Source organism: Chenopodium quinoa, unplaced genomic scaffold (assembly GCF_001683475.1).
Source record: "Chenopodium quinoa cultivar QQ74 unplaced genomic scaffold, ASM168347v1, whole genome shotgun sequence".
Taxonomy (NCBI): domain Eukaryota; kingdom Viridiplantae; phylum Streptophyta; class Magnoliopsida; order Caryophyllales; family Amaranthaceae; genus Chenopodium; species Chenopodium quinoa.
In genome coordinates, this window is record NW_018745461.1 from 1,519,853 (window position 1) to 1,540,386 (window position 20,534).

Below are 20,534 nucleotides of genomic sequence, written 5' to 3' on the forward strand. Positions count from 1 at the left end.
TTGTTATTATGATGAAAAAGGGGTAAAAGTATGATTTATGTTGAGAGAAATGAATTAAATATTGTTTTCAAATAAGAAAATAGGAAATGGGGTAACTATTTTAAAACGGTCGAAATTGAAAATGGAGCAAGTTTTAAAAAATGGAGGGATTATTACACAATACTAATTCAGTAAAAAAAATTAAAATTATACAATACTTATTAGGACACTTATTAATCACTACTTTTCTTTATTATTGAATAACTAAATTTTATTTGCGCTTACTTTTAATAGGTGCAACTGGTCAACAATTGTTCAACAACTTGATACAACAACTTTGACACAAGTTAACACGTAATTAATCCATAAAATAAAACAAAATACCCCGTAATAGGCCACCAGACCCCTACTACAATTCGTGCCTAAAACCCATCGAAAAAACCCCAATCCTACCGGAATAACAACTCCATGCCTTTAGGATTGTTCAAAAACGGACCGATCTCCATTTGGGGAAATTCAGACAACCTCTAGTATGTTTCAGACAGTATCATATAAGTTCACATAAGTGAAATCAAGTGAATAAAACATACCCTTAAATACTTAGGGACGGACAGAGCGTATCACATTAAAATTAAAATAGGGCAAGTCGTGTCAAGACTTGTCATTATTGCTCCAATCCTTTTATTTTGAAACAAATTATATCCATTTTCTCTCTAATTGTTAGATAAATTGGTACTTTGTATTAAGCTGAGACCTATCGTGTTGTGAGAAATTATAAAATAACGTAGAAAGTTACTATAGATGGAAATGATGCAAAAAAAAAAAAAGTGATGCACTAAAAAAAAGGAAGTATGTAATTCTTTAGGTTTTTTTATCTGTCATGACCAACTATAGAATACAGTAAATTTATAAGGGGGCATGTTTGTAAAATCATGTTAAAATACGTGCGTTACCCGGTTAGTAAGGGCCTGTTCTGATTTATGAACTGAGATAACTAAACTGAACAGGATTGAATAGAGTTGTACTGAAGAAAATTAGGAACTAATGGTTTAGCGATTTACTTTATTTATTGTCTTATGAGAGATTGTTATATACACCCTAGTATACGGTACACCCAATAATATTTGTTTGTTCATTTGATCATAAAATGAGCAATAATCAACTAAATGAGCAAAAAGTACTCTTGAATGCACCGTGTACTTATAAAACAATTTCTATGGCCTTATTCGATGTTTATACGGATCTGACCCACTTATAACTGGGATTGGTCACGGGTTAAAATGGGGCTCCAACCCATTGAATTGCTGTCAATGTTCTCTTTTCTTAGCTCTCCATTGAAGCGCACTTGACAATCTCCATACTTGTATCCCCCATTGAAGCAGCTTTCTGAGGTAAGTTGTTTCCTTTTGTAATCAATCAATCTTATCAATTTCAGGTTTATCTTTGAGAGGCAATCTAATTTAATTGTTTTAGGTTCTAAAAGCTGAACTATTGGTTCTAATAACTAAGATTATGAAACATCACAACCATCGATTATGTTGCTAGAAAAGAAATTTATGACCCTAATTTGATAAATAAATCAAATATCCCTGAAATTATTTATGTGATTTTTCGAGCCTTATTTGATAATTGAATCAAATTTGGTTGCTAATGTATTGCAGAACCCTTTAATGTTAGGATTGAACTATGATTTTTTTTGTTAATTGAATCAAATTTGGTTGCTATAATGTACTGCATAACCCTTTACTTTAATGTTAGGATTGAACTATGATTTTTTTATTTATTGAATCAAATTTGGTGGCTAATGTATAGCATATCCCTTTAGTGTTTGGATTAAATCATGAATTATTTGGTAATTGAATCAAATTTGGTTGCTAATGTATCGCAGAACCCTTTAATGTTAGGATTGAACTATGAAATTAGACCTTTTCACCCTCCTGCCATGGCTCAGAGACGAACAAGGAGCTTTATACCCTCGATTACAATGGATAGGATTGGTAGAGGTGGGTATGGTTTTGTAATTTCATTGGGGAAATGTAAGAGGAAGTCCCTCTCTATTTGTTGTTCAGCTCCTAAGCTGGTACGAGATCGTTCATTAGATAGGCATGTGATTAAGCAAAATCGAATTCGATTTGTGCAGAAGCTTAGGAATTTGCTTCTTTTGAAGCCTAAACACTACATGATAGAACAATGTATACTACAAGAGGGGGGGTGAATTGTAGTGTATGTAGACTATGGTAAATTTTGTGGAATTAAATCTACTACTAAGAGAAAAGACACTGAGATAGGCAATGAATAAATTCACTATGTAAAAATAATTTACAATCACTAATACGTTGCCTAGACTCAAGTTCCGTGAGGAACTCAAGTTACCCAACTGTGATCCCTCAATCACAGTTTCTCACACTTTGTGATTCTACTCCGAATCACTTGTACAGTGTAAACAACTCTCTCAAATCTCACACTTTACAACTCTCACAACCCAAACCCAATTACACAATGATTACAAGTATTTCCTAAAGAACTTAAGAGACTAAGGATGGAAGGAACTTCTCTTTTAAACACTTTGAAACTCTATGCTCAGAATACTTAAGATTATTTTTCCACACTTTCAAAACTTAACGTTGATCTGTTTTTATAGGGAGATTATCCAAGCTTCCATCATGTTCCTACTTCCCCCTCAATCCCACGTTCACCTATACTGGGAAGTTGGGATGTAAGTGGAGGAAGTTGAGAACCATGATTTCACTAGCTTGACTCCTAAATCAACGTGCTTCCTTAATTTAAGTAAACAGTTATTTTTACTAAGTAAAAAATCAGTTAAGGATTTAAAAAGATAATTATTTATTAATTAAAAAAGATAATTGTTTATTAATTAAAAGATAACTAAATAATTAATTAATTTAAAAACTTATCTTTTAAATTAATGAATTATTTTGATTTTATTTATTTATAAAATAAATCTTTTTCAAAACTGATTTTATCTTTTCCTTAAATTAAGGGATATGAAAACTGTTTTTGAAAACCATCGTTTAAACACTTTTCTGAGCATCAGTCAAGTTCCTTCAAGAATTCCAGATTCCATCAGGAACTTTGAGTTTCTCATGAGTTCCTTCCAACACTTTTGTTTCTTAAGTTCATGCACTGAATAACTAAGTATACTAGAGTTGTGAGGACATCTTGAAAGCTTGCATTCATCATCAAGTCTTCCAAACTCTGTTGTTCCTACTCCGGAACATGTATTTGTGTACCTGAATCTTTCTGTTCAACCAAGACTCATAAACATCATTAGTCAGAGTTTGTTTTATGTAAGTCAATCATCAAAATATTAAGGTAGTCAATTCAACAATATTCCCCCTTTTTGATGATGACAAACAAAAACAAACTCGGTTAAACAAAACAAACATCCAAGCAATCAGAGTAACCAATACTTAAATAAAACAATTAAATTATTTAAAGCAATAAAATAAACTAAGGATAAAGAAGTCTGCATCATTCATGAAATTAATAAATTGTGAAATTTATACCTTTACTTAAATGATGAAGACTTGAAGGGAATCGGTTTGAGTCCAGCTTTCTGAGTTTGTTCTTCTCTTCCCCCTTTTGACATTATCAAAATGATAGAAAGAGCATGCTATATATAGTACTAAACTACGGAGGGAGTAGTAAATCTGAATTCATGAACGATTAAGCATGCGCACACAGTTCATATGCAACCAAAATGAAAACATCAAATTCAAAGACAAACTTAGCCAGTTTAATACAAACCGAAATAAAACAAAATAAAATGTTCAAAACAAGCCAAACAAAATAAAATTGAAGGACAATATCACTGTTTAATAAATCACAAGAAAGAGTGGGGTAGGTTTGTTTTGCAAAGGGCTAGGAAATGGTAGCAGCTTCATGGTAAGGTAACATCCTTGATCGCATCGAGAATGGTCTTGTAACAACTTTGCTTCACTTTAGCTTTGAGTTCCTGAGCCGAGGAGTCCATATGAGCATTTACTTTATCTACCAGAGAAAGCATCTGAGTTTGCAGCCCCTCAACTTTAGTAGCCAGGTTATCCACTTTAGAAGAAAGGTTAGTTATACTCTGTGTAAGTGTAGTGGACAAAAGCTGAAGTTCCTCCTGGATTTGCAAGGAACTTGGACCAGAGCTAAAAGCACTGAAGCCGAAACCAGAAGTACGAGGTTGTGAAGCAGGTGGAGAAGGTGTGGTTTGGTGAACAGAGGAAGGAATAGGGGGTGGTGATGGAGTGCCTTCAGAAACAAGGGAAGACGGACCCTGAGGAACTTGGGTGGAAGTTCCTTCAGACACTTTAGATGTATCATCATCCAATTCAACAATAATAACAGGCTGAGATCTCAGTGTTCTGGGTTTAGAAGAAGCAAGTCTAACGCTTCTCCTTTTTCTACCTGTTACAGGGACAGTTTGTTTAACAAAGCCTCCAATTTCCTTGAGTAGCTCTTTCACTAACTCCTCTTTGTCATCTTTTTCCTCCTTCTCACTCTCTATTTCTTTCTCTTCTTCTGTTTCCCTCTCTACTGCACTTTTTCATTCTTTTTCACTTTCTTTTTCCTCTTCTTTTTCACTCTCTGTTTCCTCTTCTTTTTCATCATTTTTCTCACTGTCTTTCTCTTTCTTTTCTTTTTCTTTCTCACTGTTTTCTTCCTCCTTTACTTCTTCCTTCTCACTGTCTTCCTCTTTTACTTCTTCCTTCTCACTGTCTTCCTCCTCATCAATGCTTTCCCTCTCATTCAGTTCCCCCTCACATTGATCTCCCTCTTCCTCAGATTCCGAGTGTACATCGGTAATAAAACAAACTTTTCAACGAACAACTTTAAGGCTTAATTTTGAGAGGGATTTTTCATGGAGTATGTTTTCTGGTTTCAAGGGGTGGGTTTCTTCATTGGTTAGAGGAACTTTGAAGGTTGGAAGTGGCGGTTGGTGTTTTGGGGTTTTTTGAGGTGAGTGGGTGCGTGTGGTAAGTGAGGTGAAAAGATAGGTGACGGTTGAGAGTTTAGTGGGATAGAGAAAAGGTTGTGATTTATTTTGACAATGATAAAAATAAAAAAATAAGATAAAATCTAATTGAGAAAAAAAAATCTTTTTGTTGTTTTTTAAATTTATAAGATAACAAAAATAATAAAAAGATAAAAATAAAAATTGAAAAATAAAGAAAAATAAAAATTACGAAAGAAAAAAAATTTCCAGTAAGTTACTTCAAAGTAAAATACTGGTTAACATGTACAGAGCTTTACAAAAAGGAACTTGGAAAATAATATGGCTTAATTTGTCTTCTTCATTGACATAATCACATGATCACACACTCATTAGAATTACATGCTTGTTCATTGCAAGATTCGAGATTATGTTTTTCACACCAAGGTTATATATCGCAATGCTCAGTCGTTTCACTAAGACATACCTTGGGGTTCCAAGAAGAACTGCTCAATTCAGCTTTATCATTCCGAGTTCCAATCGCATCTTTTCGAATTTTTCTCTACTCAAAGGCTTTGTTAGAATGTCAGCAATTTGATATTCAGTTTGTACAAATTCTAATTTAATAGAGCCTTTTTCCACATTGTCTTTTAGAAAGTGATGCCTAACATGAATATGCTTTACACGTGAATGATGTACTGGATCTTTTGAGATGCAAATAGCACTAGTATTATCACAGTATATAGGAACACATTCTAAAATTATGCCAAAATCACGCAACTGTTGCTTTATCCATATTAATTGGGAGCAACATGCAGCAGCAGCTACATATTCTGCTTCAGCAGTGGATAGAGCAACAGTGTTTTGTTTCTTGGAACTCCAAGAAACTGGACAAGAGCCTAAGAATTGAACCATACCTGACGTGCTCTTGCGATTTACTAAGTCTCCGGCATAATCTGCATCAGCAAATCCTTTGAGATCGAATGTATCACTTAGTGGGTAGAATAAACTCAAGTCTGCCGTTCCTTTAAGATATCTCAATATTCTTTTTACGGCAGTTAGATGCGACTCTTTTGGATTTGATTGGAACCTAGCACAAAGACCAACACTAAAAGAAATGTCAGGTCTACTTGCAGTTAAATATAATAAGGAACCAATCATACCTCTGTACATTGTCTGGTCCACACAAGTTCCTGAGGGATCTTCGTCTAATCTAGAGTTAGTTCCCATAGGAGTGTGGTTAGTCTTTGCGTTGTCAAGGTTATACTTTTTCAGGAGTTCCTTGACATATTTTTGCTGATGTATAAATATTCCTGATTCTGTTTGTTTGATCTGCAGTCCTAAAAAGAAATTGAGTTCCCCCATCATGCTCATTTGGAACTCACTACACATCAAGTCAGCAAAGTACTTGCACAAAGATTCGTTAGTTGCACCAAATATAATATCATCAACATAGATCTGTACAACTAAAAGATGAGTTCCTTTAGATTTTAAAAACAAAGTTTTATCAATTTTTCCTCGTTTAAAATCATTTTCCAAAAGGAACTTAGACAATCTTTCATACCATGCTCTTGGAGCTTGTTTTAGTCCGTAGAGAGCCTTATCAAGTTTAAAAACATGGTTTGGAAAATTTGGATTCTCGAATCCAGGGGGTTGATCGACGTAAACTGTTTCTTTTAATAAACCATTCAAAAACGCACACTTTACGTCCATCTGATACAGTTTAAAACCCATAAAAGCAGCAAAAGATATTAAAATTCTAATAGCCTCAAGTCTAGCAACAGGAGCAAATGTTTCCTCAAAATCAATACCCTCCTGTTGTTTATATCCCTTTACAACCAACCTAGCCTTATTTCGTACAATTGTACCATATTCATCAAGTTTGTTTCGAAAGACCCATTTTAAGCCTATGACCTTTTTATCTAGTGGCTTAGGTTCAAGATGCCATACCTTATTTCTTTCGAATTCATTGAGTTCCTCTTGCATGGCTATAATCCAGTCAGGGTCTTCTAAGGCTTCTTTGTGGTTGCGAGGTTCCAAAGTAGATAGAAAAGCATTGAAGGCACAGAAGTTCCTCATTTGCGATCTAGTCTGAGTTCCTTTGCATAAGTCACTGATAATTTTGTCCAGTGGGTGTGACTTTTGGTGCTTCCAAGGTTTGGGCTGGAAGGTTTGGATAGGAACTCGACTATTCTGATTTCCTGAGCCTGTTGCTTCTTCTTCAGTGATTTCCTCTTGTGTTATTGGTTCCTCGGCAGGTTCTTCATTCTGAGGCTGTTCTCTCGAAGGAACTTCAGTCTGTATGTCGAATTCCTTCTCTGGATTTTCATGATTTTCATTTAATCGAGTTGGCTGCTTATTTGGAATTACTGCATCTTCTTCTTGTTCTTGAGGACGTACTAGACCAATTTCAAAGTCATAGTCCTCATGTTCCTGTGTACATGGAAGTGGATTAGTTTCATCAAATATAACATGCACACTTTCCTCAACACACATAGTGCGTTTATTGTAAACTCTATACGCTTTACTGTTAGTAGCATATCCAAGAAATACGGCTTCATCACTTCTTTCATCGAATTTCCCTATGTTCCTTTTACCATTATTATGCACAAAACATTTACAACCAAATGCTCTCAGATGAGATATATTCGGTTTTCTGCCTTTCATAAGTTCATAGGGTGTCTTATTTAATATAGGCCTTAGCATGACACGATTTATAATATAACAGGCTGTATTCACGGCTTCTGCCCAGAAGTTCCTTGGAAGATTGCTGGCTATTAACATGGTTCGAGCCATGTCTTCTAAGGTTCTGTTCTTCCTTTCCACAACTCCATTTTGCTGTGGAGTTCTTGGAGCTGAGAAATTATGACTTAAGCCTTGTTCCCTGCATAAATCATCAAATTTAAAATTCTCAAATTCAGTGCCATGATCAGATCTAAGGTGTATCAGTTGATGTCCGGTGGACTTTTGAATTCTCCTGAAAAATGTGACAAACTCATCAAAAGTCTCATCTTTGCTAGACATAAAAATTACCCATGTGAATCTAGAATAATCATCAACAATTACTAAGACATACTTCTTTCCACTTCTACTTTGAATCCTCATAGGACCACACAAATCCATATGAATTAACTCTAAAGGTTTCGTGGAACTCACCATTTTCTTGGATTTAAAGGATGATCTGACCTGTTTTCCTTTCACACAAGCATCACAAATTTTGTCACATAGGAACTTGATTGAAGGAAGTCCCTCTACCAAGTTCCTTGTTCTTAATTTATCAATCAAAGAGAAACTTGCATGACCAAAACGTTTATGCCACAGTAAAGGATCATCCTCAATGACACTGAGGCAAGTTAAGTTGTTCCTCGGAACTGTATTGAGATCCACTGTATAAGTGTTCCCTTTCCGAGTTCCTTCCAGCAAAACTTTCCCAGTGTCATTCTGAATGATGCTACATTTTTCAGAATCAAAACTTACTGAGTTTCCTTTATCACAAAATTGTGATATGCTTAATAAGCTGTGTTTGAGGCCCTCGACTAAAAAAACGTTATCAATAGCTTGGGAACTTGACCTTCCAACTTTTCCTACGGCAACAATGCTGCCTTTCTTATTATCACCAAAGGTCACAGTTCCTCCTGTATAGGCCGTCAGTGAGAGAAATCTTGATTCATCTCCTGTCATGTGCTTGGAAAAACCACTATCGAGGTACCATTGGTTGTTCCCCCTCACTACGACCTGCAAAAGAAACTAAGGGTTAGATTCAGGAACCCCATCTTTCATGGGTTCCTTCGTTGATACAGCAGACTCATTTTTCTTTTGCCATACATAAACTATATTTTTAGTGGACTTAAGTTCCTTTCTTTTGCATTCAGTATCTTTGTGTCCTGACTTGCCACAGAAGGAACACACAGTCTCACTAGGAAGTTCCACATAGTTTTTCTTTTTACTACTACTCTTCTTTTTGTGGTTGAAACCCAAACCTTCTGTCCTTCCGGTTTGAGCTTCAAGTATCCACTTTGGAACTCCCATGTGGATTACACTCTCATTGTTTCTTGCTCTTTCTAGATCCTTTTCAAGGAACTCATTTTTGTCTTTAGTAACCTGCAATTCTTTTTTCAAATTTTCAAGATCATCATTAAAGGTTACTAAAGGCAATTGAAGAGCATTATTAGAATCAATGTTAGTGCATAGCAATTTATACTGAGTCAATTCAACATTTAACATGATATTTTCATTTTTGACTCTTTCCAGTGTTTCTTTAAGCATAGTATTTCTATCTAGCAAATCAAAGAATCTTCCCTGAACATCTGTTCTTGAACTATTCAAATATTTCATATGATCCTTATAGATTTCTAGAGCTTTTTCATTTTGTCCAAGTTTAAGACATATTTCTTTATATTCATCCAATGTTTCTATGAGCAAAGAAATTAATTTGTCTTTTGACAGGGATTTCAGAAATTTAGGTTCGAGATTTACCTCCTTTGACTTTTCACTGTGTTTAGCCATCAAACACAGGTTTGCAGTTTCTTCTTCCGTGGATTCTTCTTCATCCTCATAACTTGTGTCTCCCCACGCAGCTATCATGGCTTTCCTGTAATCAGATTTTGAAAAGTTAAGAGTATTAGATTTTCCGTGTTCCTTCATTTTGCCTTTTCCTTTTTCTGATTCCCAGAGAGGGCATTCCTTGATGAAGTGATCTGTGTTCCCACATTTGTGGCAACCTCCTGTTTCCTTGGAGTATTGGTTCTTCTTGAAGTTCCTTTTCTTTTGGTCACCAAACCTTTTGTTGCGGTACAGCTTTTTTAACTTCCTGACTAGCATGGCAGCTTCTTCCTCTCCAGATTCGGAATCCTCATCACTTGGTTGGGCAACTTTTAAAGCGATTCCTCGGCTTTTTGAGCTTTCTTGACTTTTGTTTGATAGGTGAAGCTCATGAGTTATCAAGGAACCTGCAAGTTGTTCAAGGTTAAAGGTTGTAAAGTCCTTTGATTCCTGCAAAGCAGCCACTTTGGCTCTCCACCGTTCATCTTCAGGAAGGCTTCTTAGAATTTTGCGTACCTGTTCATCCATAGGAACAACTCTACCAAGAGAAACTAATTCATTAGTAATATTTTTAAAACGAGTAAACATTTCTTGAATAGTTTCTTTTGAACCCATTTCAAAACGTTCATATTTAGAAAGCAGTATATCAATTTTAGAACGTTTGACTTCATGAGTTCCTTCGTGGGTTATTTCTAGTAAATCCCATATTTCTTTTGCTGTTTTACATCCCATAACACGAGTGTGTTCATCTGGCCCTAAACCCCAAACTAGGAGTTTTTTAGCAGTAGCATTAATCTCTTTCTTCTCAAAGTCATTTCTATCATATTCAGAGATAGGTTTAGGAATTACCTCATTTTCTGCATTGGTCTTGGTTACCTCGTAATCTCCTACTTCGATAGCTCGCCAGACTTGATAATTCTCGGACTGTATGAACATCTCCATCCTTGTCTTCCAATAGGCATAGTACTTCCCATTGAAGAGTGGTGGTCTTTGTGTAGAGTAACCTTCAGCTAGTCTCTCGTCCTTTGACATTGTTCCTCCAGGAACTTGACTCGACAGGGCTTCCTGCTTTTCCGAGTTCCTTGCTCTGATACCAATTGATAGAACAATGTATACTACAAGAGGGGGGGTGAATTGTAGTGTATGTAGACTATGGTAAATTTTGTGGAATTAAATCTACTACTAAGAGAAAAGACACTGAGATAGGCAATGAATAAATTCACTATGTAAAAATAATTTACAATCACTAATACGTTGCCTAGACTCAAGTTCCGTGAGGAACTCAAGTTACCCAACTGTGATCCCTCAATCACAGTTTCTCACACTTTGTGATTCTACTCCGAATCACTTGTACAGTGTAAACAACTCTCTCAAATCTCACACTTTACAACTCTCACAACCCAAACCCAATTACACAATGATTACAAGTATTTCCTAAAGAACTTAAGAGACTAAGGATGGAAGGAACTTCTCTTTTAAACACTTTGAAACTCTATGCTCAGAATACTTAAGATTATTTTTCCACACTTTCAAAACTTAACGTTGATCTGTTTTTATAGGGAGATTATCCAAGCTTCCATCATGTTCCTACTTCCCCCTCAATCCCACGTTCACCTATACTGGGAAGTTGGGATGTAAGTGGAGGAAGTTGAGAACCATGATTTCACTAGCTTGACTCCTAAATCAACGTGCTTCCTTAATTTAAGTAAACAGTTATTTTTACTAAGTAAAAAATCAGTTAAGGATTTAAAAAGATAATTATTTATTAATTAAAAAAGATAATTGTTTATTAATTAAAAGATAACTAAATAATTAATTAATTTAAAAACTTATCTTTTAAATTAATGAATTATTTTGATTTTATTTATTTATAAAATAAATCTTTTTCAAAACTGATTTTATCTTTTCCTTAAATTAAGGGATATGAAAACTGTTTTTGAAAACCATCGTTTAAACACTTTTCTGAGCATCAGTCAAGTTCCTTCAAGAATTCCAGATTCCATCAGGAACTTTGAGTTTCTCATGAGTTCCTTCCAACACTTTTGTTTCTTAAGTTCATGCACTGAATAACTAAGTATACTAGAGTTGTGAGGACATCTTGAAAGCTTGCATTCATCATCAAGTCTTCCAAACTCTGTTGTTCCTACTCCGGAACATGTATTTGTGTACCTGAATCTTTCTGTTCAACCAAGACTCATAAACATCATTAGTCAGAGTTTGTTTTATGTAAGTCAATCATCAAAATATTAAGGTAGTCAATTCAACACTACATGTCTATCCGCGTTCTCTCCAAATGCCGTTCCTACTTATCTCTATCAAAGCCTCGGTCTATTCTCTCTATGATCGAACGTTATCCTACCCTCTTTGAGCTTTTCTATGTGCCATATCCGCCTACTCCCCTTAATGCAACGAAAACAAACTCCCAACTGTGTGTGCGTTTAACCCCAGCTGCTGAATCGCTTTCTTTGCGAGAAGCCCATCTTAAGTCTACTGCTTCTGTTTTGATGGCCAACAAGCTTCAAAAGCTTCTCATGCTCTCTCCTCATAGGAGACTTGTTTTGTCAAAGCTTGCACATATGGGGCCTGATCTTGGTCTGCCACCCAATTTTAGGTCCCGTCTTTGCAATGAGAATCCTGGAAAATTCAAGATTGTTACTACATCCTATGGTAATGCTCTTGAACTTGTGTCTTGGGACCCAAATTTAGCGGAACCGTTGCCAAAGTTTAGAAATCACTCACCTGAGCTAATTGTGGATAGGCCTTTGAAATTTAAGCTAGTAAAATTAAGAAAAGGCTTAACTGTGAAGAGACGCCATCATGATTTTTTGATTAGATTCGGAGAATTGCCTGATATATGTCCCTATAAGACTTCATTTGAAGAATTTCATAAAAGTTCTTTAGAAGCAGAAAAGAGGGCTTGCAATGTAGTGAGGGAAATTTTGGGGATGACAGTTGAAAAGAGGACGTTGATAGACCATTTGACACATTTCAGAAAGGATTTTGGGCTACCCAACAAGTTAAGGGCTATGTTGGTTCGGCATCCAGAACTGTTTTATGTAAGTTTGAAGGGCCAGAGGGACACCGTGTTCTTGGTTGAGGCATATGATGATAATGGTGAACTCATCCAAAAGGATGAAGGTCTCCTTATCAAAAATCATTTGTTTGAGCTGGTCAGGCATGGCAAGAGAATAAGGCGAGAAATGAAATTGGCCTTAGCTAATGATGACACTCTCATTAAAGATCATCCTGTTAAAGTTGTTCATCAGGAGCTGGAACCTTTTGATGATGTTACTGAAGATGATGGATTTGAGGATCTATTTGACGGGAATGATTCAGAATTTGAAATTTACGAGGAAGACAGTGATGAAGAGTATGATCAACCGGTGGATGTCAATGCAGAGCAGCAATTCTGGAGGCCTGAGGGTCATAGGGAAGACAGTGATACTTCTGAACGCTGGTAGTATTGAATATTGACACTGTAAAAAGTTTATATTTAGGTTCTCTCTGGAAAGAAATGGAGTGAAAATATGAAGTAATGTAAGTTTTCCTGTCACCATCATTTTCTGTATTCATGTAATTTTCTGTATATAGTGTTTTTATTACTTATTCTGGTCTGGTGATTCGGGTTAATATTTATTTTCCTTTTGTTTTTCTTGCTTTTCCCTTTTTCTAATTTGGGAATGGGGAAAGTTGCAAATGTTGTATTTGGCACAAATTGTACGCGATATATGCTTGCAACCCAGTATTCGAGTTTGGATTTTACTGAGGTGGCTCATTCTTGTTGTGTTTCTCTAGTTATTACATTTTTCTATCAGCCTAAGGTAAAAACATGTTGCTTGTATGCAATCTCTTCGGGCACTTTACTTTTTATCATGCAAAGGGCTGAAGAATGAACTCCAAAAGTGCTCATCTTATAAAGTAATTGGCAGTTTCTGCAAGTATTTTATTCCAGACTTACTCTTATTGGTACGCCTTTTCTTCTTTTCATTTACGGAACATAAAACCTTAATTTATGTTATCTTGCATGGACATGTGCTTCGAATAATTTACATCTCTTGTTTCCAGCTATAACACTTTCTTTATGCTGTAACTCAAAATTTCAGAAGTCCTGGATCCTAAACTCTGTACTATAGGGCTTTACTTAGCATATTGTTTTATATTATGGCCTTTTCCATGAACTATTAAGCATCAATGTTTGAGTACCGTAATATTTTCTTAGGTGATGACATTGGGACAATAACACATTGATATTGTGATGCACATAACTGTATCAGGAAACTTATAAGCAATACTGTAAACAATATTCTGAACTTCTAAACAATATCTGCTGTAGATATTGTACAAACAGGTCTATTTTTGGAGCATTATGGATGGTCCCTTCTATCTTTGGAGGGTTCCATAGTTTTTGCTCCAACATCAACTGTGGCTTCTGATGACCGCGCACTATTAGAACTACTGTGTGGACAGATACGGGTCAAATATTTACCTCTTAGGTCATTCAAGACTCTAACCAGATTCTTTTTAACCCTCCCTTTTTCTGATAACCTGCCTCTTGCATTTACTTCATCTTGCTGGTTCTGAACTGCTTATTAGTGCAATATTACAGAGGTATTCAGTATTTATGTAAGCTTGATGCTTCCTAGTCTTCATTAGGCAAAGCTCTTGGACATTAAATAGTCTTTTGTCTCTGTTTTCAATTTTCCTTTCTTTAATGTATTTCATTCAATAACTTAAGGTACGTTCTAAAATGCTACACCATTATATGGTGACATGGGAAGCTCTACTCTTAAGATATTTTGTTTGATCTTAAATACCATAGCAATCTGTTGGGCATCCGACTTGTGTTTGGCAATTTCTCTTGTTCATGCTTCCTTAAATAGCATCATAAATTGTTGGTTTCAGTCAAGTTATTCATCCACCCCTCCACCTCCTTACATGCTGTCATTTCCTTTTTCTTTACTTCATCCCAGGTCTACTTTTTTTGTTAGGGATGATGCAGTGTTGTTTAACCATTTTACTTTGAAAAAAAAAAATTTGCGTTTCAGTTCTGTCTTGCATGCTTGCTAGTGAGTGTAAATGCTAATTTTGGCCTCTTAAGGGCATCACTAACAGTGCTTGCAGTTTGCAAGTCCCTTGCTGGTTGCTTCATTGCTCAAGTGCACACTACATCAGGTAAATTATAAGGGAAAGTATGCAAAGTATCTATGATCCCTTTAGGCTGGAGTTTGTGGCAGTATAATCGTGATGCATCAAAGATAGGTCCGTTTATGTCTACTTGTGTCAAGGTACCTTAATTGCAAGTCATTATTTTTGAAGCTGCTTCTGAAGTTCTGATTATATTTTGTTGCAGCAACAAGCCAGCAATTGCAGGATTTACACTATTTTGCAGCAAGGAGCATTTCAAGATCCGAGAAGTTCTTTATAAGCAATTTACAAATGGCTTGACCTTTGTAATTCTGCATCAGTTACATCGTACATTCTCTAGAACTACACTGCAATTTACAAATGACTTGCAGTACAACTCTTAAGATTTTCGGTTGATCTGCCATGGCAATTTGTCTTGTGTTAGCTGTTTCTCATGTCCATGCTGTCTTAAATTATTGTATTATGAATTGCTGGTTTCTGTCAAGTTTCCGTTGTCTCCCCGTCTTACCCTTATCCCCTGCCTCTCTTCTGTGGTGCATTATTAATATCTAAGAATTCGAAGAAGATCTCGTCCTGTGGTAGTTGGGGTGCAATTTTTCCATTGTTGTGTATGATTAGACTATCTTGTACACAATTATTCTGATAGAGTTATTGTAATATATTGGCGGGAGAAGCACCAAGTTCTCTTCTTTTTGTTCTCCTCTTGTAAAAGGAGACTAGTTATGATAGGAGGAGTACTTTTAGTTTGGTGAACAAGTCTCGTGATTGCTAAGTCTCAAAAGTTTACAAGGCTGATTTACATCATATTTGTCTTAAGTTGTGTATAAATTTTAACACGCTTTGGCATACATCTTCTACATTATGTTGTTTATGAGACATTGTTGCTAGTTTTGTGTGGAAATAAATGTTTCTTGGTTGATTAATCAGGCTCTAAAAGGAAGGATGAGAGAGAAGGTATAACTGGCGACCAAGTTTGGGTTAATATAAGTTGATGGTAAGATAGAGGTGCGAGGTGATCCTGCCCATGTGAGGGCTGCTTGTGAGGCTAGCTTGAAGAGAATTGATGTTGATTGCATAGACTTGTTTTATCAGCATTGTGTTGATACCCGTGTTCCGATTGAATCACGGTTAGTGTGTTGAATCTCTCTTATTCATAGCCTACCCCTATATGTTGATTCCAAGCTCAATTGTTCTTAGTGAGCATTATACTTAAATATTTATGCTTGTTTTCCGTTTACTGTTTTGCAAGAACTGAAAAAGGACAATACAAATGTTTATTGGGATCTTCCACGATGAATCTTAGTGGTTCTTGCTTTTGGTTTCATGTTTCAATTGAACACCAAAACATTCTGCTCTCTGACGTTTAATGTAAATCATACATATTTGTTAATACCGTGCTGCCCTTGCATGCTGCTGCTGCTCCTATCCATGATTCTTCTGTCCATCATCCAGATAGGCAAACTAAAAAAAACTAGTTGAAGAGGGAAAAATAAAGTACATTGGTCTATCAGAAGCATGTGTTGCAACAATCAGGAGAGCTCATGCTGTTCACCCCATAACAGCGGTGCAGATGGAGTGGTCTTTGTGGACACGAGATTAGGAGGAAGAAATTGTGCCTACCTGCAGGTGAGTCCACTATTTCCATTTTCTTTTAAAATAGTTACCTTGCAAGTTTTTTCTGCACAAAGTCCATCTTCCTTCGCCTATGGTTGGAAGTTTGGGGACCGTAATGGGGTAGTTTTAATGGTTGTAAGTTTTATTTACTGATCTAAGTATATGAGCATGCTGTTGTTGATGTTGAACAGAGAACTTGGCATCGAAATAGTAGCATATAGCCCTTTAGGTCGTGGATTCTTTTCGTTGGGACCCAAGGTGGTCGAAATTTTCTGTGAAGGTGACTACCGAAAGGTGTGTTCAAAGCATCTTATTACTGTGTAAACTTGCTATATTTTACTTAGTTGTCTTTTGGCTCAAAATTTACTAAAAATAGCCTCTCTTGAAAATATAGGATTAGGCTTTAAGAGTCTCTTCATTATTGCTCAATTTAGACTGTAGGGATTCGAGTATCTTTCTAAGGCAGTAGTCTTGTTAGCGGTTTTATTGGGCATAATGACTAATATCAAGCAAAGGTGTGTTACAGTATGATATCAAGCAAAGGTGTTTGTACAACAGTTCGAAAAACCTTATATAATCCACAGTAATCTCTTAAGCACAATTTGAAGATTATTGTACTTTTTGTAGGCTATTGTACTTTCAATGTTTGAGCTTGAAAAGAAAAATCATGGAACTATATTGGAACAGAGGGAGTATAATTTTTGTTAATTTTTATTTTTTTGATTTCAGTTATTATTAGTAGCAGGTTAAAATATATTTTGGCTACTAATATAAAGGGAGAAAAAAGAGGGTCAATTGTGAGAATTTTTTTTTAGGCTATGTTTGGTAACATTGGTTCATCTAATTTTGTCTTAAATTATTTATTATCTTATCTAAACTTATTTTAATTTATATGAACTTATTTTATTATTTGATTTTTTTTTTCCTAAAAAAAAGATTAAATAATACAAAACAAGTAGACCCTTAATAGACTTTGTATTTCGTACTTAATTTTGCATGTTTTTCTTCTCTTCTCACTCATTTCTTTTGATTTTTTGGTTAATAATCCTGCTGATTCAAACTCTTGTAGAACATACCAAGGCTCTTGCCTGAAAACCTTTAGCTTAACAAACATGTTTTGAACGGGTTAGTGAAATGGCTGCGAGGAAAGGGTGCACTGCATCGCAGCTCGCTCTTGCCTGGGTTCATCATCAAGGGGACGATGTCTGTCCTATTCCGGGAACAAAGCAAGATCAATAATCTGAACCAAAGTATTGAGGCCTTGTACACTTGATGAAATGGCTGAACTCGAGTCGTATTCTTCTGCTGATAATGTGAAGGGTGATAAAACCTGGACCAAAACCTTTTCTTGGATGGATCATGGATTCAGATACCCCTCCTTTATCTTCATATCATAGAACAATCTATTGCAGAAATATGTTGTATTCTTGATTCATAGGTGATAGGTACAAAAGTTAAAATAATTTGTTGTTTGTTTTTTAAATTTCTTACCCATCACTTTATTGTTTTGGGGACAACTTTATTGTTCGATTGCAAACTTCAGCATTTTCGAATGAGCTTTAACTCTATAATCTAAGTCACTTGGTGTTTTCTCCTTTTCTAAAAACTAGGTTGGGCTTCTAAACAAGGTTATTATTCGAGAACTTGTTTGCCCCTAGGATTGTTTCTCAAGCTAAGAAATCTTCAAAAGCTTGCCAAATACGATAAGATTAGTAAAATTGGGATTATTAAAATGTATTTTTTTCTTAAATTAAATAGAATTTACGTAATTTATATTCAAGTACTAATATCTCTTTTCTTGTATACATTTACGTTTGATTCAACTCTATTATTTTTCTTAAATAATTCTTTATACGGAGTACCTTAAGTTCTCATAAGTCATTCTCTCACTATTATACTTAACTAAGTACTCCGCAATGGAGATTGGAGACAACGGTTTCTTTACAATATATATAATTGCCATAGCACCTGTACACTCAAGTTATATCATCGATTTAGTAAAACTGGATATGACAACATAGCCAGATTACTTGTCATGTAGTTTTTCATTAAATTGAAATTTTTGTACTTTGATATTTAATTTATGGAAAACGAATGAATTGAGGTAATTAAGCACAAAAAAATATGATTCTTGTAGAGTTATGGAGGTTGTACAAAAGAAGGGAAAAAGAACTTCAAAAAAAAAGGATGGAGTTGAATAAAAACATACTTCCTCTGTTTTTTTTAACTTGACCCACTTTGACTTTTACACTATTCACCACCCCTCCTTTGACCGTGTTTTGTGAATAATATGGAAGGAAAAACATATTCATGTTGGATCATTTTGAATTCGTCTCAATAAGTAATATCATAATATATAACTTTTATATTTTTTTGCCGTTAAATTTTTGCATTGGCAAGCGTGATAAAAGAAACAGGTCAAGTAAAAAAGAACAGAGGAAGTAGTATACAAGAAAAGAAAAAGAGATAAAAACTAGAATATAAATTATGATCTCTATTATAAAAAATCAAGAAAAGGGATAGTTAAAATGATATGAACCAATAATGGTGGGTGGTACATAGAATGAGACACAATACGAAGTATTTTCTAACAAAAATAAGTATTGACTAATGATCGAAGATGAGTATTTCTATTAAGTAAGGAAAATTTGCAAATTGCAGCTATTTAAAGTTCATATTTTGCAAATTGCAGCCATTTAAAATTTTTTTTTTTTGCAAATTGCAGCCCAAAAGTTCGTATAAATTGCAGCCCAATTCAATTTTTACATCGATTTACATGTCGAAAAATCTTCGGTTAAGGTTTTAGGGGCCATTTTAGTCCTTAAGAGTCCAAATTGAGCTCGAAATTAGCAAATAAAATAACATAAGTGCCTCGTTTTGCGTAACAAAAATATATCGATTTGTGGGAAACTGTAAAAATGAGACACTTACATTATTTTTTTTTGCTAATTCCGAGCTCAATTCGGTCCCCTAAGAACTAAAATGGCCCCTAAAACCTTAAACGAAGATTTTTTGACATATTAACCGATGAAAAAGTCGAATTGGGCTTCAATTTACAATTTATACGAATTTTTGGGCTGTAATTTGCAAAAAAAAATAAAATTAAATGGCTGTAATTTGCAAAATACAAACTTTAAATGACTGCAATTTTTCATATAATTAGATGAGTTATGAAGATTTTTTGGTGAAAAAGGAAGAATGGCTAAATGATTATTTCAATGACATTCATCATAAATCTGTTCAAATAGTAGTAAGTGGCATGAAGAATGGTTACTTGGATCAGAATTTTGGCACTGACTCAATTATTTCCAACAACATGAGCTGTTAGATTCGCGGCTGGTGAGTTTAAAGCGGTTATACTCTCAAACTAAAGTATGAATTCAGGAAATTGGCATACTTAATGTTATCAGACACTAAATACCATTTATCACTTGTAGTAGTTTCTAATCGTGGATGCAGTTCATCCATGACTTTATTTTTGTCGTCCAACATATTTTTACCAAGCTCTTTTAAACTTAATATATGCAATTTTGTATTGGTGGTGTGTCAGGATCATCGGGAGGCGGGTTGTTGGATAAAAATGGAAGGGTTTTTACAGTTTTGATTGGGGACATACTAAAAACATTGGGACTCCATTTATTTTTGGTATTAGCATTAATCGATATTTTGAATGTTTGTCCGACATTTGTGATAGAGAGGCGATTCCTCAATGAAATTCTTTGATTGAGAGAATAAACGAGATTGGTAAAAAAATTGATGGACGGCAAAAATAAGGTTATATTCTTATAAAGGATGTGCGTGCACGATTAGGAACTGTTACAAGTGATAAATGATTTTCAGTGTTTGACCTAACAAAATTGTTTCGTATTTACCAATTCATTCTCTAAATGTAGATAAATCGGAGAAATCATATACATCCCTTCAAAAAAAAATGTTAAAGTTGCTTCCTAATTTCACGTAATTTGTTATTACATAAATAATTTTAATATTATTGGTTTATTTAATTTTCTTATCTTATTAGTTAACTAGTTTTAGTATCGTGTAATGCATGCATTTATAATATACGATTTATTAATAATAACAATTAATTGAAACTAAATGGCTTATGTAACATTTTTTTTTAGAAAAAAAATTGAATTTATTAATGTCTATCCTTTAAAAGAATTTATTAAAAGAATTTTAATTTTTTCAATAGATATTTTTTTTTTTAAAAAAAAAAGTAAAGTATTTTGGAGAGAAAATTTTTCACAAAATCATGCCAAGTGTCCATCCGGTGATTAATTTAGTATTTAGTATATATTTTATTTAAAAT

The 20,534-nt window shown here is 34.7% G+C and overlaps 1 protein-coding gene across 2 annotated transcripts; it reads left to right on the top strand.

Moving 5' to 3' along the window:
* Window positions 1-1,220: 1,220 nt before the first annotated feature.
* LOC110714874 (protein ROOT PRIMORDIUM DEFECTIVE 1-like) lies at window positions 1,221-17,798 on the top strand. 2 transcript variants are annotated; one of them, XM_021893427.1, is made up of 8 exons: window positions 1,221-1,370; window positions 1,868-2,158; window positions 11,734-14,722; window positions 14,814-14,935; window positions 15,536-15,735; window positions 15,858-16,234; window positions 16,414-16,516; window positions 17,292-17,798. In XM_021893427.1, exons 2-3 carry the CDS (start codon window positions 1,877-1,879, stop codon window positions 12,922-12,924), a joined length of 1,473 nt encoding a protein of 490 aa, XP_021749119.1. In that variant the 5' UTR covers window positions 1,221-1,370; window positions 1,868-1,876; the 3' UTR covers window positions 12,925-14,722; window positions 14,814-14,935; window positions 15,536-15,735; window positions 15,858-16,234; window positions 16,414-16,516; window positions 17,292-17,798. The 2 variants fall into 2 exon arrangements, with proteins under 2 accessions (XP_021749119.1, XP_021749118.1); XM_021893426.1 differs by having other exon boundaries at window positions 14,814-15,735.
* The last annotated feature ends 2,736 nt before the right edge of the window (window positions 17,799-20,534 follow it).